Source organism: Delphinapterus leucas, unplaced genomic scaffold (genome assembly GCF_059928025.1).
Source record: "Delphinapterus leucas isolate spDelLeu-1000000601 "Yukka" unplaced genomic scaffold, BTC_Dleu_Yukka2 spDelLeu_asBTCV2_sq31, whole genome shotgun sequence".
In the NCBI taxonomy this organism is placed as follows: domain Eukaryota; kingdom Metazoa; phylum Chordata; class Mammalia; order Artiodactyla; family Monodontidae; genus Delphinapterus; species Delphinapterus leucas.
In genome coordinates, this window is record NW_028322240.1 from 14,327,444 (window position 1) to 14,351,278 (window position 23,835).

A 23,835-nucleotide genomic window follows, 5' to 3' on the forward strand; every position below is an offset into this window, starting at 1 on the left:
TGTGGCCTCTCCCGTTGCGGAGCACAGGCTCTGGACACGCAGGCTCAGCGGCCATGGCTCACGGGCCCAGCGGCTCCGCGGCATGTGGGATCTTCCCAGACAGGAGCACGAACCTGTGTCCCCTGCATCGGCAAGCGGACTCTCAACCACTGCGCCACCAGGGAAGCCCGACACACAGTTTTAAAATAATTTTCAGATCCAGAATTGGTAACTTGGGCAGAAAAGCTGTAAATCAATCCTTATATGGATACATGAAAATTAAATGCAAACTAGAAAACGAGCATGTGTTTAAAATAAATCAGGTTCGATTTAATCAGGCACTACAATGAATGGAAATTGATTATATTCCTTTTGATTCCAAATTTCCACTTTATTGGGAAAACCTAGTAACCATTACAGCTTCTAGCTGAGGGACAAGAGGACAGACAGATGGCGACTGCCAAACAGGGAGGACTGGTAAAGAGGTAGAGGCAGGGGTGCCTGATGACTAAACAAGACAACTACTAATTGGGGAGCTGAGACTTTAGACATACTGTTTAGAAGAGATTTAGACTGGCAGATTCCAAAGATAATTGTTCACGAGCGTTTGTAACCTAGAACTTCTCTAAATGTTTAGTGCACCTTATCTGGCTCTAAAGAGTATATTTAAAATGCATTTTGAAACAAAATCAAATAAACAAAACAAAACAACTTCCACAGATGCCCCTTTGGGGATGCGTTGTTTTTAGGTGCGCATCCTTCCTTCGGTGCTGTCATATAAACCCCTCAGAAAGTGCAGTGGAATTCCCTCTCATCCTGACCAGAAGAGGGTGGGGGCTGGGATACGGGGGGGGGGGGCAGCAACGAAATGCCCCTCTTCCTTTACTGAAGATACTCTTCTGAACACTTCCATTGTCCCTTAGGAGGAAGCAACGGAACATGGAAAACAGTTCCTGAAGATATCACTGCTTTTTGATAACAAGATCGTAACTGTGACACCTATGGAGATTACTCTCTGATATTATATAGCACCTACCTTGCTCATGAAACACTGAACTTTTACCAAGCTATGAAACAGGGTGAGTAAAAATCACTCATGGCACTTACACGTGTTAAAAGACTTTAAAATGCCTTCCCCAAATTCTTTTACTCAGTGCCCCTGTGAGGTAGGTGTCTGGTGGGAAAAAACTGAGGCACAGAGGGGTTAGTCTGCTCTCCTCTCAACATGATGAGCCAGAGTCCCAGCTCCTTGAACTTGATTCACCAGCTTCTCAGAAGGCTTATTTAAGTAACACGACAAATACAGCAGAGGAAGCTTTTCTTTTCAAACGTTTTAACTAGTTAGCTATTTATCATTCTCACCTTGAACCTAAGTTATCTAAAATAAAACCAAATAATGTATAAACTAACAAAACAAAAGGTCAACATTGCCTAACAGTCTGTGTCAAGATATAGCCTATTTTGCACTGGTGATTGGAAAACCATATGGTTCAAGTAGAAGTAGTAGCAGGTGGTCTAGTGTTCCTGTTACTCAAGCCAGGCTGAGTAAAGTGTCCCTTACAGACACCACCGCTGTACTTTGTGAGAACCTCTTTGGCCTGAAACAAGGGAATAAAACTCCACCCCTGTTTCGTGGAAACCATCCTAAAAGATACTCTAGACAGGGGCCAGCCCTGCCTGGAAAGAGTACTCTCGGCCACATGATGAGGGTGCATTATTGAGTCCACGCAGAACTCTTTGAAGCCAGACATGAAGGTCACAGTCTCCTGACATAAAGCTCACAGGACAGGTCACACTATATACAGAGGGGCAATACGCAGGGTACATGCACTAGCACCATGCCACAGAAGTGAAAGAGAAGGACAAGAGCATCTTATAGTCCCATCTGGTACACCATCTGCAGAAGCTATCTCTGGCAAGAGGAAGACCAACAACGAGGTCCCATATTTCTTTCCATAAAGTGGAGAGGCATAAAAACACAGCATTCATTGCTAGATGCTTTGAGAGTACCACCTACCCAAATTTCACTCTTACATAAATTGGTGGGCTTCTTATATCTTATAGATATTAAAAGATAACAAATTACATTTCTTGATCAAGAGAGAATGGTGTAGAGCAAAATTCAAAGGTCAGTTACAAGATGTGGGTTCAGGGCTCAGGGTGATTTATACTGCTACTCTTAGAAACAAATTTATGAGTACTCAGGGCACTAGCTTTTAGAAATGAGATCATTCTTTTTGAGGTGTTTTTTTCCTTCACTGTGCTATAGTGTCTGTGGAGTGAATTCAATTCATACCATGCTCCCTAATTCAAATCTAGTATTTGGTTTGAGTGTCTGAAGTAGACCACGATACCAAATAAGATGCATGTACCTCTGTACAGCTTTTGCCTTGATATTAATGCACACACCCACCCACCCTCTCAAGGCCTGTTTCCCCTTCAGGGACCTCATCTCCCAGAAGGCCCGAGCCTGGCTCTATGCTCTGCACATGGCAGACCAGAGGGAATCATTCCAACTCATAGCTTCACTGGGATACTAGGATATAGCATAGCAGCGATTCATGCATTTTATTTCTAAAAACCAAAGCTCAAGTGAGGCCGAGCTGGTCACTGTGCAAGATGAACCAGCAGGACATTCTCACCTCGAATGAAAATCTGATTTATGTGTCGAGTGAATACCTGCTGGTAATCCACTTTGGGCTTTCGCTTTTTCTTACGGGGCTGGCCCCTGGAAAGGGTGGTGGCCCTGGAAAAGGTACCTCCCGCACTCGACCCCTCTGTCTGTGTAGTCCTCCCTGACAGCTCTGACCTGGACTCCTCCCTTGCCGATGCCTGCAGGGAAGAAGGGACGGAGCGGGAACGCTTGCGTGAACCCCGGTCAGTGTCTCCTCGTCCCCACACTGAAGCCACCTTCCAGGTGGATGTCTGGGAGTATCTGGACAGAGTGGAGTCTTCAACTGCAGACTTGGAATCTGTTTCCTTCTTGGAGGAATCCTGCAGTTTTAGTCGATCAAAGAGCTATAAGGAAAGCAATGACAAGTATTAGCCTTCCCTTTAGCTTACAATATCCCTCTTTCAATATGTAGAAGAAAGACTAGATTCCTTTATTATGCTCTGTGGACTGCTTGCTTTGCAATTTTTAAAAAGTTAGTGGGCTTCCCTGGTGGCACAGTGGTTGACAGTCCGCCTGCCAATGCAGGGAACACGGTTTCATGCCCCAGTCCGGGAAGATCCCACATGCCGCGGAGCGGCTGGGCCCGTGAGCCATGGCCGCTGAGCCTGCGCGTCTGGAGCCTGTGCTCCACAACGGGAGAGGCCACAGCAGTGAGAGGCCCATGTACCGCAAAAAAAAAAAAAAAAAAAAAAAAAAAAAAGTTAGTAACGAATTTTCTATTTCTAGCCGTAACTCAGATAAATCAATAAATATGTCAAGAGAAAAGGCACCCACTTTTTCTATGGTATAAAACTGAAAGACTTTTAAACCTTATAAGAGGTAACTTGTTATTCAAACAATATGCAAGTAAGAAGCACAGACTCATTTTTGATTCGCTGGATGCATGGGAAGAGACTAATGAAGACCATGGTCCAGGCACACCTGGTTGATAGCAATAGAGCTTTTCCACTTGGAAACCCTGGTCCCTGGGCTCAGTGATCTTAATTCCTAAGCTTGAAAGCATGCTGGGTACTCAGAAAGTCAGGGGAAACTGCCTACCCTAGTGAGAGTCAATGAAGAATCCCGTTCATATGCTTTGCCTAGAACAGGTTTTCGGTAGGTCTCATCCACATCAGTAAGTGCCTAGAGAAAAACAGACCAAAGTGGGGAAAATAAGGTAGCATTCAAATATTATTTTTATAGCTTTCTGGAAAAAATTTAAAAGGCAGAATAACATCTAATTATAGCAGAACTAACCTTAACAGGTGACTCAGCTCTTGGGCAGAAACAAATGGTAATACGTGGCACCCTCTGAATAGGAATTCCAAGCGGCTATGACCATGTAAGATGGGTTTCCCCTATGGTAAGGTGCCTTTACCAACGCAGGGTAGAGGTTCATAAATTTCAGGGAGCATGAATATCTAGGAAGTTTATTAAAATACAAATCTAAGGCTATCCTCCTAGAGATTCTTCATCCTGGGATGAAGCCCAGGAACTTTCTACTTGAACCAAAAACCCCATGATTCTGATGCAGGACAGCCTCAGACCACACGTTAAGAAACACTACTGCTGCTTTTCCCTTTTTAGTCTGTATGTCTTATGACAGCAATTAATAGAGATTAACCAGGGTAACACATAGAATTGCTGGTGAATTCTTGTTGTGGAGAGATCAACCTCACAGGAGAGCTATTAGGATCAAATCAGATCAGGTATGAGAAATTACTTTGAAAAGTGTGAATCACCCTACAAATACAAGCTGACAGTATTATGATTACCACCACTGTTATCAAATATATTCTTTTAAATCTTTTCCTTCAAAGGTAAAATTATAATAAAATATTTTCCCTACACTTTAGAGATGAGAAAACTGAGGCTCAGAGAAATTACTTGGCCTAGAGTCACACAGCTACCAAATGGTGAAGCTAGGATTCAAATCCAGGTTTTCTGATTCCATACAGCTTAAAACATGGTCTCCGAAGCCAGAAAGGATAAAGTCATGGTCCTTTCACTTACTAACAGTGTGATCTGGGACCAATCTTCCAAAATCGCTAGCCTCAATTTCTTCATTTGTGAAATAAAACAGTGATAGACCCACAACTCATTCATTGAGATATTATATATAAAGCCCTTAGTACAGTATCTGGCACATAGCAAGGGCTTAATAAGTATTAGCAACTATTATTATTATCAAAGTTATTTTAACTGCCTCATATCATAGTTGTGCTTTAATATATCCCTTCTCTCCTACAAATGTTTAGTAAATAGACAGTAAGCCTCTAGAAGACTGAGGGCACGTGGTACACTCCTTCACAAGGAAACACTATGCAAAGTGTCTGGCTTATTAATATGTCTGCTTCCTCTCTATCCACATCTGTCTTTCCGAAAGCTGTAGAGTAAAAGTTCCTTTCTGAAATTTCTGTACCTAGCACTGTGCCCAGCCAAAGTGGGAAGTCAGCAAATATTTTTAAATGAATGAAAAACAGTTGGTAGGAAATCAACATAAAATTACTAAAAGATGAAATAAGTAATTATTCCTTAAGGCTAGATTTCTCAACCCTGGCACTAATAACATTTTAGACCAGATAATTCTTTGTTGTTGGGCAGGGCGGTGGGGGGGGGGGGTGGTTGTTTTATGTACTGTTGCATGTGCAGCAGCAGCAGCCCTGGCCTCTACCCCACTAGATGCCAGTAGTACCCCAACCCACAGTCGTGACAATCAAAACAAATGACATTGCCAAATGTCCCTGGGAAGGAGGAATGGGCAAAATCACTCCAGGTGAAAGCCTCTGCCTTTGGGAAAAGCAATAAAAAGAACTTTTTTGTTATTGCCCAAGAGAGTGCAAAGGTTCTACCTCCTCTGGGAAGTTATTCTGGAGGTTTTGCTGAATAAGGTCCTTGAGATATATGAAAAATTTAATCCCTAGAAGGTTCTCCAGCCCCTTGAGAAAGGTTTAATTACCATATTCCAGAACTTGTCAAATGCAACAAGGAAGCCCGTACAGACGCCCCGAAGTCCCTTGAAAGTGCGGATGTGAACATTCACCTTCACCCCCTCCCGGATACAACGATGGAGTTCACCCAGAGGGCTGCCTTCGTGCACTGAAACAAGAAGAACAGTCAGCACAGCATGAACACCTGCTCTCATTCCCAGAATTAACAACCAGGACCACCCAACCATCTCCAGCAACACAAAGCAACACGGTGTAGTGTCAGCCACGCCACAGGAGCAGGAAGGCCCAGTGGGCAAAATGGCTAGCGTAGGCAATGCACACTGAATCGAAACAAGATTCCCTGGAACGTGGATAAACGAGCTGTATGGCTACCATCCAAATGTTTCACTACCTCTCTACCCTATTTCTATGATGTCACTGATTCTAAGAGGCACCATCATTTTAAAACTTTTTTGGGAAAAAAAGAAATACTACATTAAATGTGTGCATCAGCAGCTAGATTCTTCTCAGTTCTATGCCCTGTTAAGACAACCTTTTTCAGGATAAAGCTCATGAACCACATATCCAGCTTGAGCCTTCCAAAGAACAAAAACCCTCGTCATAGGTTTAAAGGAAATGAACCATGTAACTCACTTGCCCTGAAACACATGCAATCGTCTAAAAAATAATGGCCTTTCGGCCTCTCAAGTCTGAGCTACTTCATGCACGAGCTCTCTGGGGCCACTAGTGTTTCAGTGTATATCATCTTTACACTAGGAGGAAGAGGCCTGGTTGTATTCCAAGCCTTGCTGGTATAAAGGCACCTGCTGAGCATCTGACTCTTATGACATTGCTGATAAGCATCATACAAAAAGAGCAGTATGACAACTCATGGGAGGAATGCTGGGATTATAAACTGCAGCTTTTACTATGATGGGCTCTTATTTTCAGAGCTTGGGAGCAAGGCTGAATTTTATTTTTATTATTTCATGTTAACTTAGCCTTCAAAATATGCTGGCTATACTACATAAAATCTCCCTAAAAAAAACTGCGTGAGCACACGCATGCACACACACACTCTCTCTCTCTCACAGTCACATTCACACTCACACATACACAGTCTCATTCTTCCCCCCAAGTTTGCAAGGCACAGTTCTTTGGAAGTTATTGTCATTGACAGTAAACAAACAAAAAATCTCTGTTTTGTTTCTAGTGGCATAAAAGAGAACAAAAGTCTTGCACTTCAACTTGGATAACTAAGGTGGTTACTCTTAACCTCCTTACCCCTCACTCATGGATTGGCTTATAAATGATGGCAGTGATAAATTAACACAAGAAGATATGCTTGGATTAAGTGACTTAGCACCCTCAGATTGAGGGTTCAGCAAGAAGGCATAGTTGGAGGCAGAGTGACAGAAACAGTGGCCTTGGAAAGGAACATGAGAACCTTGGTCTGATCCTCATCACCTATCCCTCCTCTAGCCATGTTTTAAAATTCTTTGAACCTTTGACGTATAAAGACGTATGTACATATATCTGGATATGTGTTATAGACAGTGTCAAATCAAGCACTGTAAACAACTTTTAGGTCATTATACCTAGTTGTGTGAACTTGGCGAACAACTTTTTCTCTATAAGCCCAAATTTCCTCATTCATAAAATGAGGTTAGACTAGTTAACTTCTAGAGTCATGTAAGGAATAAGCCATTATAGTTCAATTTCTTAGAAACTGATCACAATGCCTGGATTATTCCGTTTACCTATACACATTCACTCCCCTTTCTCACCATACACGTGTATGTTCCACAAAGGGTGGAAAGACCACTCTTTTTCTAACTTGAAAGAAAATAGGGGCACCACTTCTCCCCATGCACCCCTAAATCAGAGAGGAAGAACAGGCATGTATCTTAACAACTGTCTCTTATTCTAATTAAATGGCAAACTCAGGTTTTCCACCCTCACATGTGTACTTTCCTTTTGATTTTTTTTCTTCCAAAGATTTAATAAGGTGTAATTCCAGGGAGTATTTCTCTCCTTATGTGATCAAAAATACAACACTAGCACCACCTATCAGAGCAAAACGCCAAGACAAAAATGAACTTCACATTCTGAATCAGAAGGCACAGTCTGAATCTCTTCGCAGCAGTGTCTGTGACAAACTCCAAATGGATATGAGCCAGGCTTCTAGATATATATATAGATAGATACACACACACACATATATATACACATACACATATGCCTTATCTTTGAAAAAGTTATTCTTCCAATTCCCGCTCTCCATTGCCATTACTCTTGGGCCACACACTTCCAAATCCAGGTCATTTTTAACCCCACTCTTATTTTTCCCTGCTTGTAGCCAATACTAAGTCCAAACAATAGATTCTCAATAATTAAGACCTGCCCTTTCTTTTCTCTTTCCACAACTAACAATACAGTCCAGGGCCCATCAGATAACTGGTTCACTTCAAGAGTCTCCCAGCTCCCCTCCTTCACATCAGCAACAGCATCATCATCACTGTCACCAACATTATCACCAATTACTGAGCCCTCAGTATGGGCCAGGCCCTATGGTAAGTTTAACTTTATACACATTATTTAAGCCTCACAACTCAAACAGGTTTAACTAATTTGCTCAAAGTTACTTACCTAGTAAACAGCTGAGCCAACAGTCAATACTGGCAGGTTATATGCATTCTGACCTGGGGCTTTTAATTATGACAGTCTGAAACTAATAATAACCACAACAACAATCTACAACAATAAAAACAGTGACATTTAACACTCACTGAGTATTTCCCTACATGCTAGGCCACATTACAATTGTAAACCTTTAAATGTGTTAACTAATTTAAACTTCACAACTAGATTCTATTATTGTCCTCACTTCACTTATGAGGAAACTGAGGCCCCAAAGAGTTTAAGTAACTTGCTTAAAGCAAAACAGTTGGAAAGTGGAGGAGCAAGTATTCAAACCTAAGCAGTCAAGCCCCTGAGCCTGTGCTCTACTCTACCTCCCCAAACACATTTTACTACTAGAAACTCAGCAATTAGAAACATTTGCCCTACAAAGCCTTTTGCTTAAGAACATACACCATGGTTCCCACTCTCTCTCATAACAAAGTCAAAGGAAAACTCTTTGGTCTTCAAAACATCCTGGCTACCAATCCCTTTCTGGACCCAAATTCAGTTCTCATTGATCTGGACACAAACCACATAAGCAGCACCTTCCATCCACCAAAAAAAAAAAAAAGCAAGGAAGGAAACATTAGAATGTATTCTTCCTCTCCTGAGACTAGCATAATGGTTAAGCATATAGCCCCTGGACTGGGACAACCCAGGATGAGCGGCAAACTGACTAGTTTCGTGATGCTGGGCAAGAAGTTGAACTCAGTGAGTGTCAGTTTCCTCATGTATAAAAGTGTATCCAAGGGTAAAATGAGATGCAATGCATCTAAAGGGCTTAACACTGTGTATAGCACATACTGGCTCAATAATAGCAGCTATAATTAACAACAATAAAGTTACCACCTGACTTACAAAGGGGCATGAGGAAACTTTCTGGTGCGGATTTGCTCTGTATCTTGATTGTGGTGGTGATTTCACGACCATACACTTGTCAAAACTCACTTTAAAAGAGTGAATTTTGCTATGTGTAAATTATACCTCAATAGTCTGATTTTAAAATTATTGCTGTTATCTTCATCCATGCCCTTCCTTAACTTCAAGGCCTAAAGCTGACCTCATACATGAACTATTTCTTGATAAAATCTAATCCTCACCCATGCTTCTGTACTTTTTTTGCTTTCTGAAGGTCATCAACTCTTTGTGCTATCTACTCATCTTTACCATGTACACCCAAGTGTTTCCAGTGGTGGGATTAAAATTTTCAGTGCCGAGGGCACATTCTGAGGCTTTGATTCCAGGCATATATTTATCATGGGAACTCCCCACTTTCATACCAATAATATAGCAAAGTGCTCCACAGGTAAAGGCAAAACCACCCACCACATAGAAATATTTCTTTCCTCTTGAAAATCTTGGAAGCAAAGCAATGATTGGCAAAATGGAAATAAATGCTACAATCTGAGACTTGGAGTGCATTTCAAAGATCTGATAGTGGCAAAAAGTATGGGAAAAATAAGGTCCCCCAAACTGCTCTTAATTTAGGAACATGCATAATCTATCTTTGTGCCACTACTGAGCAAGCAAACTGGAATAAACCCTAGCTCAGGCAGGGATTCTCCGGCACAGTAAATCATCCGACAAAGGCACCCCTAACAGCACTCAGCTTTTCAGGATGTTTCTCTCTTAACAAACACATTTCTAGAAATGAAACAAAATATTCCTTTGCTTAGCACAACCCTCCATTCCAAAGGCAGTGATTTAATAATGCCAAGATTTAGCTATCAGGATACAGATGCTCTGAATGGCTAAGTAGGTCATTGTGTCCATGGGGCAGATGTCGGAACTGCTTGCCAGATGACAAAGATATAACCCTGGGCTGTTTTTATTCCATTTATACAAGACCTAACACACATTAGCAACTTCTGCTTTTTACAGCTTTACTCTAAGGATCTGTTAGGAGGCCGCAAGAAATTCCCTTGTGCCATTTACACCTTCAGAACATGAAATAACCTGTGCATATGGTAGTATGAGCCTGACAGACACAGTCCTGCACTCAGCCTGGCAGAGTGGCCGTAAAATAGCGTCTGTGCTTCACTGGCATTTTGTGCCTGCTGCATTCCAGGACTCGTGATTTGCTAATGTGAACATAGGTATATCAACACCCTGCAGCCCTTCTCCTGCTTACAGCACTGAGAACGAGCTGTCACCTAATGTGCAGGGGTTGTGGGATCATGTCTCCTGTGCTACCTGAACAGATTTCCTCACACTGCATCCCAACATCCCCAAATCTCAATGACCAAGCACTCTCCCACCCCTAATATTGGCTATGCCCTCCCTCCCCGCACCGTGCGTGGTCCCAAGACCTCAACACCTCTGCAAACCCTACCTGTGAGGTCCCGTTTCCAGGCCCACCACCTCTCCGGACCCCCCATCACTCCTGCAGATCCTTTCTGCAGGCTCCTCATCACCTCTGTAGGCAGTTCCGTGGACCCCATCACCTTTACTCACGTTATCCAAGCAGACACTCCCCACGGCTATTTATTACCTCCACAGCCTTACCACTCTTCCCCCGCAGCTCAGACAGACCCTTCTTCACTCCTCAAGCTGACCCTCCCCACAGTCGCTGATTATCTCTTCAACCTTCACCAAGACCCTCCCCCGATACACGCAGACCCGCACCAAGCCGCTATCACCCCGCAAACGCCTCCAGGGCCGCCGCCTTCTCGACAGCTGGCCCGGCCCCAGCCCCGCCCGCCGGACTCACAGGGCATTCTCGTGAGCACGTTGCGCGGCGCCTTCCTGCTCCGACCCGGACCCCGCCGCCGCGCCCCGGCGGCCCCGTCCCCTTCCTCCTTGGCCACCATAAGGCGGCGGAGGCGCTGGATGCGCTCGGGGTCCGGGGTGGGGATGTCCGGGCGGCGGCGGGTCCTGCCCAAGGGCCCGGCGGCGGCGGTGGCGGGGTCCCCAGAGCCCGCGGCCGCGCCCCGCGCCCGTCCGCGCCCGCCGCCCCGGCACCCGGTCCTGAGGAAGCTCTCGTACTCGGCCAGGTTGTTGAAGCAGGGCGCGTTGGGGTAGGGGATGGGAGGCAGGCGAGGCGCGTACAGGGCCAGCAGTGGGTCGAAGCTGTCAGAGCTGACATCCAGCCGCGGGCTGGGCGGGCGCGCAGGGCTGCCGGCACGAGCCGACCTCGCCCCCCTCTCCCGCTCCTCCATGTTTGAAAGGCCCGCAAGCTGAGGCCGATGGGAAGGAGAGGGGGCCGCCAGAGGGCGGCACTGCGCAGCCGCGACGCGGGTCTCACTGCGCCGGCCTGGCCGCCAGGGGGCAGCATCTGCCCGCGCTCTGCGTCTCCGGGGGTGTGGCGAGCGGCTGCGACCCGCCCGGTCCTCGCAGCGCATCCGCGTTCGGGGAAGAGGTTAATTTGCTCTAACGCAGTGTTTCCCCCATCTATATCATTATCACTTTGGGTGTCTCCTAGTGGTGCGGATTCCCTGGGGGTGGAGCCCGGGCCCGGCATCTTAACAAGCTCCCCAGGTGTTTCTCTGCTCTCTGGAACTGCGCTCTACTCCTAGCTTGCGCTGGCGGGAAGCAGTGGGAAAGAGGGCAAGGAATGCCCTAGTTTGCTCTCATGCCGAGTACCACTGGGGTTTAGCCTAGGTGGGCTCCAACTATTTAGCTTCTCTGGCTCTTTACATTCTCATCTGAGATGTAGAAATGGTTGCCTACCTCACAGAATTGTCCAAAGAATGAAGAGATGCTGCATATACAGCGCATAATAAATGCTCTGTGAATGTTAACTAATATTGGTTAAGTGTACAATGAAACTGAAGGATGATGGGTGGACCCTGGTACTGCATTTCCTACACCCTCTGCAAAAAGAAATTTACGCATACACCAGAAAAGACGCTAGTATTAAGGCAAATTCACTATCACTGATCTTGTAAGCATTGCTTAGCACCTGGAGGAAATGAAGATGCCGCGATTGGAGGACAAGATAACAAGATTTTCAAAACCTGGTTGTACTTTGGAGCCTCTGTTCAGCGGAATATTTTTTGTTTTTTGATATTAAAATAATAGTCTACTCTACACCAAAGGCTCAGATATTACCCCCTCATCCAGCAGAGCCAAGGTGTTTCCAGTCACCTACAGGCCACACAAATGACTTTCCTGTCACCACTCTCCCAAACTGCTATCAACTGGTATTAATTCTATACTAGTTGCTTTTGTGCATATTTTAAAGTTTCCTTAAGACCTGGAAAGGAAGCCGCAGAGAATACTATTCTCTTAGAGAGCAGGATGAAAATATACAGCTGTGAAGTATACTTTAGAATACATGATGCAAAATAAAAAAGATAACATAAAAACTACCAACAATGCTTCTGATAGCACTACATAACTCAATAGGTAAACCCGGGTCATTCCTTTGCTCAAAACCCCTGCCCCAACACAAACGTCAAACCTGCAAACTGCTGGCAATTCAACGAGCAAGTGCACATCCCCGTCTTGTAACAAAATCAAGTGATAGCCTTTGTGGTATCACATAGCACCCACAGAAAACACAAAACTTCCGTGGGTAGTTGTCTTAAAAATTTGTACTAATACCTTATATTTGTTTTGATATAAAATGCTATAATTTACTGACAAGTAAGTTAAATTTGCCAATCAAGAGCTACATTCTTATTGCCTTACTTGGCCTATCACAGTGTACTAGCCTAGGTATATCATATTTGGGCCTTGTTACACAAAGTGTGGTACATCGACCATTATCCACCAAAAGCCTTTGAACCCCAAAATCTTCATGGGGAAAGCTTAGAACTGGCATTTTAAATGAGTATTTCAAGTAAACTTGTTGCATTCAGAAGTCTGTGAACCACCACTGTGATGAAGGGATGTGAGCCTGGCTTATGTAAAGACACACACACATGAAAGTTGGACTCATACTGCGTTTCTATGAAAAAAAACAAATGAAAAATTAGGCCAAGGGAGTTGAAAGCTTTATTTTTTTCTCTCAAAGAAATCTTATCAATTACCAAACATGAGCCATGTCTCCTATTCCCACGAAGCGAAGAGAACAGGAAGGGAAAAAAAGGCATTGACAGATGGGGTGTCAATTGGTGAGGGATGAGACCAGCCGTTGCCCTTTCAAAAATACATTTTCTTCTTGGCTGTAAATTCTACAATGCAAGACCAGGCACTGGGATGTGGGCTATCTCTTAGTTAATTCTTTATAGAGCCAAATTAATCTTCTTCCTCTACAACATGAAGTGAGGACAAGAGGAGACATGAGTTCTCGACCACCTACCCCCACTACCTCCCCCCTTCAGAGGCCAACGGCTTGGCGACACGCAGTTCCTGCTGCTCCTCGCCCAATTCCACTGGCCCGTCGGCAGGCAGAACTATTAGGACTCCTCTGCCACCTGCTACCTGTGACCCCAAGATGAGGGTTGGTCCCTCTGTTCTCCAACTCAAATGTCACTGTTCCGATTATCCAGAGGCTACCTGAGAATCTTTTTCAGGAAGTCCACAGGAAGGTGACTTTCAAAACTGAAGTGTCTAGAGGACAGAGAGTAAATGTTTCTTCCTCCTCGTTCATTCATTCTCGCTGTTTTCTTTCTCCCACATAAACAGGTAATTCTCTTTCTTCTTAGAAAGAGGTTAAGTGGCCTTGTAATCATTGCCCCTGGCAAGATGATCATGATGATCAGGCTGCCAACTCCACAAAATCAATCTAGGGAATGTTTACACAAGGACATCCAAACTACAACTCATTTGTTCAGCTCAAGTTGCCAATCTGGAGATTGGCACAAAGCCCTGAGTTTGCCCTGGAATTCCTGAATTCAGAGGCATCAGGCAGGCATCAACCCATATTAACTCCAGGTCTGCCAAAGATGAATGCAAGTAGATAGGTGGGCAAGGTGACCAAGGTCACTGGATTCTGTGGTTAAGAATAAGTGGGTGAGAGTAAAGTTTGGGCTCATCTTCTATCATAGGTGAAAAGAGCTTGACAAGTTTTTATAAGGCTTACGCCACAATCTAAAAATGATTCATTTTGCAAGGCATAAAATAGTTCTTGCTTTATAAAAATAGTACCATGATTTTTAAAAAACTGTACTTCTACCAAAGGAACCATGTTTCAACACCAAAAAATAGGTGTTCCACTTAAAGCAGAACAAGATACACCACCCACATTCATCCCTTCTTTCTCTGTTCCCCTCCCAACCAGTCATGTCACTCCCAGGACACTGTTCTGCATGGCACAGATGCTAGGGCCACCTAAGGCCAGGAGACTTGGGGGACCCTGCATGGTCAAGCACACCAGTAATGAAAAGCAAAGGGTCAGCTGTCTTCATGTAGGATTTCTGGATGTTCCTTCCAGAAAGCATCCCCAATGACATCGCAGTGTAAGGGCACCGCCTTAGTCCTGGTCCGGGTCACCACCATCTTTCTTCCTTCCATTTCTGCTGGCAGCCTAACTTCTTTTGTCGTGACTTCATCCACCTATAGGTAAAGTTAAAATATTGACACATTAACTAGAGAGTCGGTTTGGGAGAGAAGAGGGAGAAGTGGGGGAAGTTTACTTTTTTACTTTATATACTTCTGACAAATACGTATTTTCAGGCATATATATATATATATATATGAACATATATATACATATATATATATATCAGAGATATATGTATATCTCTCACCATACATGAATTTCTTTACAACTAAAATACTTTTTAAAAAAGTTATGTTGCTGTATTTTGAAAGGAGACCTTAGGAACAAAGAAGGGATTCTATGTTCCTTGTTAGCAATAACCATAAAATTAAAGACATTTCTGCTCTCCCACCTGCATTAAGAAGGATCCGAGTCTGTGCCAAACAAATGTTTTAAAAATACTAATAAAAGAGCTGAAGCTGCCACTGGGATACCTAATACCCCTTAATACTTGAAAACATTCATTTCAGAAAAAAATACTTTAGACAGAAGGAAATAAATTTAGAGACTTCATTATGCCCAGGAGCTGGAACAGAGCAAAAATATTGGTAGAATTAAGGATACAGGTGAATGCACAGACAGAATATTAAGTTAAGTATGAATGTCTAGGGAAGCCCTCAAACATTCTGCAAGGGACAGAACCCTCACATGCAACATCAGTTCCTTATATTACAGTTCTCATGGGATGGATGGACCATTTAATGGAATTATCCAGTGTGGGAGAAATTATTTTTTTAAATGTTCTCTGAATGCAAAAATTCTCATATCTGCACTTACCTGTTTAAAGGGGTTTGATCAGATTTGGGGAGAGCTTATGACATGGAAAAGTGTAATAATTCTAAAATTCTGTGATTCTACTTACAGAACGGGGGAGTCCAGATCACAATGTTCACTGACAAACTGACAAAACGAGCATCCATAATAATAATCTATAGCATCTCATTTTGGAAAGGGTCTAATTTGTGCTAGTGACTGGAGTCACATCAGCATACAGGCAGCAGGCAAGACAAAGCCTGGGATGGGCACAGGCTTTCCTTCTGACCTCCGTTTTTCCTCAGACATAACAGCATTACCTTCTGCCATATCAACACAGTTCCCTTCCTATACATCAGTGGCTCATTATTGTAGTTGATGTTGAATTCAGAAAATAAAATCTCATTCTTGTCTGCTGTAAGAGTTCCCTGAAGAAATAAAAACACACATAAAAAGCTTTGTAGGTCTTTTCTCTTCCCTAACCCCACCTATCCATTCCACTCTCTACCTAAACTTCCACAACATATCAAGAAGTGGAAGCATTTCATCAAACGTCATATAGGTGTTAATGAATTTTCATCTTAAAAGCAGTTCAAATCTTATTTAAATATCAAAATTCATAAAATTCTCTTTTGTAGCAAATAACTGCCTTTACAAGTCACTACTGTGATGGGGTGAGAGGAACTAATAGTAAGAGTACCGATTCTGTACTAGATAGCTTTTGTATTATTTGACCCTCATAACCATCTCCATTTTAGAGATGAGAGCTCTGAAGCTTAGAAAGATTATATAAATTTTCCGAGGCCAAAAGTGCTCTTATTCGTATAAGAATCAAAATCTGATCTCAATACTTCCAAACTCTGGCTAGATCTACCAGTCTTCCTATTACTGCTACATATGCAACTTTATCATGATTGTTAATAAGGACAACCATTTACTGCGTCATTTTAACGTCCCAGGCATTGTATTAGGAGCTAATACAACACATCATCTCATTTCACGGTTAGTTTTCCTACAAGTAGCATGGTCATCTAATGATAAAAGCCAGTATTTATTAAGTACTTACAGTGTGCCCTGTACTAGCCTTTATGTGTTTTACATGCATCACGCCATTTAATTCTCACCAGAAACCTATGAGGTAGGAACTACTATCTTCTACATTTTACCTATTAAAAACTAAGGCAGAGATGATAAAATTAAACAAAGGCCTCTGAGTACAATTATTTGACCCCCAGAGCCTAAACTCTTAATGATACACAGGAGTCCTAACCCCAAGAAACTCCAGGTCCCCAGCAGGGATTGACAATCATGAAGCAGCCAGGTGGGGCTGACAAAAAAAGAAGAGCATGTGCCCTTTATAGGCGGCAGCCTATACACAGCTCCAGCTAAGCACTACCATGTGGGAGTGCAGAGCCATTAATTCCATTTTCCAGCTGAGGACACTGAGGCTCAGGGAGTAGTAACAACTGATCCACAGTCACAAAGCAAGCAAGCAGCAGACCTGCTACTAGTATGATCTTTCTATCTTTTCAAAACAAAACCATAAAAATTTAAGAGCTTAAAAAGAAGGCCAAATGTCATGAGAGAGCGTAAACTGTCCCCCCTTAAGTATTAATGCAGTAAGATCTTTATACCTGTAATCTCTCTTGGGCTTGGATTGGTGTTAATCCAGACTGCTGTACAAGTGCCCAGAAAACTGTATTATAAAGATTATTGATGTGACCTGTAAAGAAAACATAGTTGGCATTGTGTATGCACATAGAATCTTTATTCAATATTCACCCTTCAAAGAGTACTGGAACCCCACCTCTCTCCCGCAGAGACATATAATTACTTGCGCAAAGCCATACACAGGGAACACAGGGGGAAGTGGTCAAGCAGAAAAAACTTATTTCCTAACAGTTTTATCCTGTCATTTCAGTTGTGCTTTACACAAATCTGTTAACTTGTGCATTAAGCTAAGGAATACTTTCCAAGTTATTTGGTTTACATTATTCCCACCTCTCTTCCAGTTCTCCTGGCAAAATCAAGACATACCAAATGAATAAGAGTCTAACAAACATTTCACCATAGTCATGTAAGGAAGGGTCACAACTTGAATACCCACTGAAGCCAGCACAAACATAGGCGTGTAAAGCAGAGTTCCCAGGGGAACAACAGGGAATGGTAGAGGCTGAGGCACACTGGCTCCTATGTGCATGAATGTGTGCCTGCGTGTGTGTGTTTATGTGTGTGTGTGTCTGTGTGTATAAAGGCAGTAGTCACTACGCAGGTTCTGACCAATACTAAGTGGGAATATAGACCTAGTATTGCCAGATCTGATTTTTCCAAAAAACAAAAAAAGTTGGAAATAGGTAGTATTTACATAAAACCTTCCAATTTTTCAAGTATTTTCAACTAATTTAAAAAACTTGAAATACTGCATTCCAAACAAAATACATGGGCCAAAAATGTATCAGATCATCACCTCTAATATAAGGAATCAGTAGTTTAACTACATCTGTTTATTTGGTTTCACTTACAATCTGCTTGCCGCCAGCTGAGATAGTCCTTTAAGGTCTGGTTGCTAGGATACACCACGACTCTTCCATCAAAGCCTGGGGGATACAGAAGGGGCTGGTCCTCAAAGTAATCCCGCCAGTAAAACACATAGCTGGAGGCGAACTGGGAGACCACGTGAGTCATAAACTTACTTGCAAAAGGCACAGTGGGTGGAGCAAGAAAAGAGAAAATACATGATATTAATTCAACACCATGACAGGGTCTGTGGGTGTAACAGAGAGATAACACAAACTGTCTAGCAAGCCAAGAGTGATGGGTCAAGAAAAACTATTTTAGTATTTCAGTTATATATTTAAAATGCAGCCTGTCTCTCCTTCTAGTCCTATAAGTAATTTACTAATGTCAAATGTTCTTCCATAGCATGTGACGTGAACTTATGGTTCAAGAGGTTTTTTTTCAAGTCTTGGAAGGAGAGGAACCACTGTTTTAAAAACATCCCAATTCACTACATGATCTGTTTCCTGTGAGAGTTTCAATATACTGCCAAATCAAATATCAGATCTGTCTAATTTGTACTGAGATCCTCCTTAACTAAAACTTTAGTTTCTCTTTCTAGTCTTAACGTTCAATGCCCGATCAGTCTAGAAGCTAAGGTGATGGCGAATACAGAGAAAAACTTAAAGAGGTATACAGAATGCTCAGGTATCAGATGGAAGTACAACAGTCTAACCTGTTATATACATACATTGTGCAGTTGCAACTACTACAGTCTGTAAGTTTGTGATTAAGATAAGCAGAAGCCAAATGCTGGTAGGAAGTATTCTGAAGGAGCTAGGCCACAAAACTACCTGGCTCTTCTTTTAAACCAATTACTTTTCCGCTTGAACACAAAGCTGTACTCATCACTCTGCCCATATGCAATCACAATATCCTCCAGTTCTTCCATCACGGTTTGGGCACATTTAGTCATTAGATGGAGAGCACGGCTGTCATTAGGTTTTGCAAAGTTGTGCTTCTCAGCAAACCTTCATAAGGGAAAAAGAAGAGGGAAAAGGGTATGGGTGGAAGAGGGCTTATCATTAATACCACAGATCAAAGAAGCTATTCAAAGAGTGCTGTGAGTGTGCTGTGAGTCCAGACATTCCAGTAGCCACAACCTGATCCATTTCGTTAAGAACTCTAGTTTTTCTTGCTCTAACCAACTGAGAAAAAGTAACATAAATACTAAGCCTCCATTCCCTTTTCAGTGAAATGGGGATAAAGTTACTTCATAGGATTCTCCTGAAGATGAGAGGGAGATAAATATAACTATGCCTGGCTCCTTGGAAGTGCTCAATAAATGTTAACTACAATAATCATTACTAAAAACACTTTTAAGACTTAAATTCCCATCTTCCTGCTACACTTTTCTTTTTTTCTGACTTTTTCCCTCCTGAATCCAGTCCATGTGTTCTGCTACTTATAATGAAACAACATACTCTACAGTGGTGCCCACAGCAAGGCCAGAAAGGACCGCAAAACAGTCAGCCCTCAAAGATACCTACCAAAATAGTTCGTCAATTTGTTGAAGAGCTGAAATAATGGGCCCGAGAGTGACTTTTTCCACCACAGTCTTGCTAACGGACACCCCAAGCCAGCTCCTCACTAGGGGAGCACCGTGTCTCATTTACCCCACCCAGCTCGCGTTCAAGCCGGTTGTAGCCAGCACGCAGAGTGATGCTCAGTGCCGCGCGCTCACTGGCTGCCGAGTTACCCCGGTAACCATGAGCTCGGGGCTGCGACAAATGCGTCGCATTCTCTGGAAGCACTGGCGAACCACGCAGCCCTGAGCCCAGCTCGCTCACCGATGGAAATTCCTGCCGTCCAGCCGCACCACCACCCAGCAGTGGGCAAGGCATGTGTCGTCAGCCTCGAAGTCCCGCACGTACTCGAACTTGCTCTTTGCCATTGCCGCTCCCAATTTCAAGCACCGTCTCAAAGTGACGGAAAAGGCAGCCAAGCAACCACTAACTTTCACGGCGCCAGCTGCCCACATTCCCCCACGGAAATGAAAACACCAGAGAACTCCGCCCCGGAAGTTCCTGTGTCTTCTCACGGTCGCTCTAGCCGTAGTGGAGGCCAACATCTCTCTCGCCTCTCCTTGTAGTTCTTAATGGACTTCCGGACCTGGAAGGAGGGTTCCATGCTTCCCTTAGCACTACTCGTGGCTGCTTGCCTGTCTCCTTCCGTCTTGCAACAAATCAATCTCACGAAATTTTAAAAAATTCATTTCTGGCCAAGTTTGAAGGTTTGTGATTTTTTTCTTTCCAAATAGTATTTGTTAATTTGTTGTAGAAAATGTGGGTTATATCGAAAAATATAGTTAAGAAAATTAACACTTCATGCCTCCCCTCTCCCCGTCAAAGCACTGTGGATGGTTCCTTACGGTCTGTTTTAATATATGTATGTTTACACAGGGAATACACAAAATTGGAATCAGACACCTGTGCAATTTTTGTATTTTTTCCACTCACCTTGAGTATTTGCCAACGTCATTAAATATTTCAAAGAGTGACTTAAATAAATTAATTTAAAGGACTCATTCTAACATACGTAGTACTAATTAAGTCATTCAACTTTTTCACAAAGACTCATGCTTGAGATCTTGTTGCTGGTAGATACTAGTAACAGTAAAACCCTCATATTTGTACGATGCTGTATGATTTATAAAGCTCTTTTGAATTCATTACCTTCATATATATATATCCCTCAAAAAATATCATTCAAACAATATAAAAGTGTATATGGTGAAAAGTAAACCTCTCACTGACTCCTAACTCCCTACTTTAAGCAATCACTGTTACCAGTTTCTTGCATATCTATTCAGGGAGAGATATACAAATAGAGACAGAGATGAACATAGAGATAGAGATGTGTTTTGTTTTGGGCCAAATTATGCTCAGAGACTGAGACTGTCTTTGCTAATATTTTATTTACTATAGGTTCACTGTGGGAATTATAATTTCACAAGCCAATAGCATACTGGATATGTCTCTTAATAAGCCAGTAAAGAAATAACATACTCCAGATGATAGATTGCTTACACTATTGTTCCAGGCAAGGGGAGATAAGAGAAAGTCCAAATTCAGTTGAGGTGTATCTTTCCTATGCGGTTGGTTCTCAGGAGACTTGGCTTAGCCAACCACAAGTTGATGTCCAGCTGCCAGCTAAACGAAAGTGGAAAGTCCCCTGTTGCTAGAGTATGTTGTTAGGGAATGAAGCCTGGTGTTGAGGTGCAATATGATCTTTGCTGGGTCCCTGCACAGCTTTCGCCAGTGCTGGTAAAAGAGTCACTTTTACCAGCAGAAGCTTATGCTCCAGGGGTCTTCAGAGAGCTGTTAGGTCAGCAAAGAGTCACCTTGCCCAGTTCAAAACTCTCGGATAGTCCTCACAAACTCCTCACCACAGTTGCTTCTTAGTCTGTTTTTATTGATAAGCCCCCAGTGGGGCCCCTCAGCAGTTGAGCTGCTGGGTGCTTATCGATGACAACAGATGAGATAATGACATCTTGACACAACTTACTTCATTCTTATAGCAAAACAACTTTATTTCTTTCCTTTTTTTTTTTTAAAGAAAGATTCTTAAATTTATTTATTTATTTATGGCTGCGTTGGGTCTTTGTTGCTGTGCGTGGACTTTCTTTAATGGCGGCGAGCCAGGGCTACTCTTTGTTGCGGTGCACAGGCTTCCCACTCCAGTGGCTTCTCTTGTTGCGGAGCACAGGCTCTAGGCACGCAGGCTCTGTAGTTGTGGCTCGTGGTCTCTAGACCGTAGGCTCAGTAGTTGTGGCCCACAGGCTTAGCTGCTCCACAGCATGTGGGATCTTCCCGGACCAGGGCTCAAACCCGTGTCCCCTGCATTGGCAGGTGGATTCTAAACCACTGCGCCACCAGGGAAGCCCGAAACAACTTTATTTCTAAAAACAGCTTTTTTTTGCCTTTGCCATAAACAAGTGGATTAAAACAACTTCACTTTAGTCATAAACAAGTGGATCTGAAATCATATCAAACTACTTGGAGGTTTCTGGAGCAACCTAGCCCAGTAGATGAGAAGGACCAGTGATGTGCAGTAGCTGAGGAAAGGATGGGGATACCTCACTGCAGTCCCCCTCAGCCTTTGGGGCCTAGAAAAGATCATTATCATTATCAGTCTCATAAGAAGGATCTCAGAGGTTGGTGGGGGGCAGGAGCCGGGAGTTGCCTCTGGGGCCACTGGGCAAGTAAAGTCACCCCTCCTGGAGACGATATGGAGACAGACAGAGCTCGAAGGGCCAAAGGGAGCTATGGCTGCCTCTCTTCAAGGGATCCTTGGAGGATCAGGCTGGTGCTAAAAACATGGCCCCAGGCACCATGCCAACCCAAGAAGAGAGGACTTCCCATCACCCAGCCAATTACGTAGAAGGCCACTGCCTTGTCTACAGCCTAGTTCAGCTCTCAATTGGAATTAAGCCTTGAAAAGAGGGGAGTGATGCAGAGAATCTCAGAACCAGAATGTGCCTCCCACCTCCTTCCAGGTTGTTGGAGTGGGAGCAGAGTGAAAGAGCAGACCCTGGACCTCCCACTCCAAGCCCTTTCAAGTAAAAGGCCTGGCCTGCACTGGGGCTTTGAGGGAGGGGACACTTTTCACAAAAAGACAAATACTGTATGATTCTGGAAACTTGATGAGGTGCTTAGAGAAGTCAAATTCGTACAGACAGAAAGTAGAATGATGGTTGCTAGGGGATGGGGGCAGTGGGGGAAGGGGAGTTGTTGATGAGTATAGGCCTGGGGAATGGGTGCAGAATAATGTGAATATACTTAACACCACTGAACCGTACTTAAAAATGGTTAAAATGGTAAATTTTTTGTTATGTGTATTTTACCAAAATTAAAAGTTAAAAAAAATTCTGCACATAGATATTTATGACCTAACTGCATGCTGACCTCTATTTTTCAAAAATTCTATTACTTGGAAGATCATTTACTCACTAAGACTGACAGAAAGAAAAGTTGCCTTTGGTATGGAAGTCACGTTTCAGTTTGTCTTCCCCAATGCTGACTCATTTCATTTATACTAAGAACTGCATTATGTAAATGAAATTTAGGGTGGAGGCGGGTAAGAAGGAATAATTTGTCTCTGAAGTCTCCTTCCCTGCTCTGAACCACTGTAATCAAATTTGTGGCCGGGAGTAATGCATATGCTTCCAGGAATGAACTGCCTAGTTCTGTCACAGTTTTGAGGCAGAGAGAAGCATTAGGACATACTAGGACATACACAGGTATAAAATTTAGAACTATTATTCTAGAGTAAATTAATGATTACACATCTTGTAATTGCCGTAATACATTTTTTTTTTTGCCGTAATACATTTATTCTGAATTTTTGAGACGTAGCTTGCGTAGGTCAGAGTGAATGGATTTTATTTCTGAATAGTCATTGATTGTGTGTCCTTAAAGGGACATGCTTAGTCAACTACCCATTCTTTCTCTACTTAGCAGCAGTTCCGTAAGTCATGAGGACGTGGTCCCTGGAGGGCTTGGAAAAAAAATATTAGGAGAGGGGCTTCCCTGGTGGTCCAGTGGTTAAGAATCTGCCTTCCAATGCAGGGGACGTGGGTTCGATCCCTGGTCAGGGAACTAAGATCCCACATTCCACGGGTGGGGTAACTAAGCCCATGTACTGCAACTACTGAGCCCGCATGCAACTAAGATCCGACACAGCTAAATAAATAAATAAGTAAATATTTTTTTAAAAATTAGGAGAACAGAAAGGGGAAATTAGATGTATGTTTCCTAGTCCACTTGACCTTGTTCCACTTAATCTCATGAATTTACTCATTCATTGAACAAACGTTTCTTAATTTCCTACTATGTACCATGCACAACAGGATG

General features: G+C 43.1%; 2 protein-coding genes across 7 annotated transcripts; both read right to left on the reverse strand.

Moving 5' to 3' along the window:
• Positions 1 to 2,533: 2,533 nt before the first annotated feature.
• On the reverse strand, positions 2,534 to 11,570 carry LOC111183163 (U7 snRNA-associated Sm-like protein LSm11). Of its 3 annotated transcripts, none has more exons than XM_089905913.1 (4): positions 11,230 to 11,570; positions 5,592 to 5,731; positions 3,692 to 3,775; positions 2,534 to 2,997 (listed from the first exon to the last, which is right to left on the reverse strand). In XM_089905913.1, the coding sequence occupies exons 1-4, from the start codon at positions 11,516 to 11,518 to the stop codon at positions 2,587 to 2,589; spliced, it is 924 nt and encodes a 307-aa protein (XP_089762039.1). In that variant the 5' UTR covers positions 11,519 to 11,570; the 3' UTR covers positions 2,534 to 2,586. The 3 variants fall into 3 exon arrangements, with proteins under 3 accessions (XP_089762039.1, XP_022445967.1, XP_022445969.1); XM_022590259.2 differs by having other exon boundaries at positions 10,955 to 11,439; XM_022590261.2 differs by lacking the exon at positions 3,692 to 3,775 and having other exon boundaries at positions 10,955 to 11,483.
• A 1,595-nt stretch (positions 11,571 to 13,165) lies between these two features.
• LOC149743985 (putative tRNA(His) guanylyltransferase) lies at positions 13,166 to 19,979 on the reverse strand. 4 transcript variants are annotated; one of them, XM_089905915.1, is made up of 6 exons: positions 19,771 to 19,979; positions 18,775 to 18,951; positions 17,947 to 18,116; positions 17,059 to 17,147; positions 15,745 to 15,852; positions 13,166 to 14,685 (listed from the first exon to the last, which is right to left on the reverse strand). In XM_089905915.1, exons 1-6 carry the CDS (start codon positions 19,959 to 19,961, stop codon positions 14,524 to 14,526), a joined length of 897 nt encoding a protein of 298 aa, XP_089762041.1. In that variant the 5' UTR covers positions 19,962 to 19,979; the 3' UTR covers positions 13,166 to 14,523. The 4 variants fall into 4 exon arrangements, with proteins under 4 accessions (XP_089762041.1, XP_089762042.1, XP_089762044.1 ...); XM_089905916.1 differs by lacking the exon at positions 19,771 to 19,979 and adding an exon at positions 19,471 to 19,755; XM_089905918.1 differs by lacking the exon at positions 19,771 to 19,979 and having other exon boundaries at positions 17,947 to 18,021; positions 18,775 to 18,946.
• Positions 19,980 to 23,835: the final 3,856 nt, after the last annotated feature.

Bases quoted from the DNA above. Each gene is read 5' to 3' on its own strand.
- LOC111183163 (XM_022590259.2), bottom strand. From the start codon at position 11,402: ATGGAGGAGCGGGAGAGGGGGGCGAGGTCGGCTCGTGCCGGCAGCCCT. The intron at 3,776-5,591 runs GTAATTAAACCT...GTTTTTCTCTAG, and splicing joins TTGACAAGTTCTGGAATATG to GCACTTACTGATGTGGATGA. The intron at 2,998-3,691 runs GTAGGCAGTTTC...CTTTCCTTATAG, and splicing joins CTTCATTGACTCTCACTAGG to CTCTTTGATCGACTAAAACT.
- LOC149743985 (XM_089905915.1), bottom strand. From the start codon at position 19,961: ATGTGGGCAGCTGGCGCCGTGAAAGTTAGTGGTTGCTTGGCTGCCTTT. The intron at 18,117-18,774 runs GTAGTTTTGTGG...GCCTTTTGCAAG, and splicing joins TGGTTTAAAAGAAGAGCCAG to TAAGTTTATGACTCACGTGG. The intron at 15,853-17,058 runs GTATAAAGATCT...TTATTTCTTCAG, and splicing joins AAGCCCAAGAGAGATTACAG to GGAACTCTTACAGCAGACAA.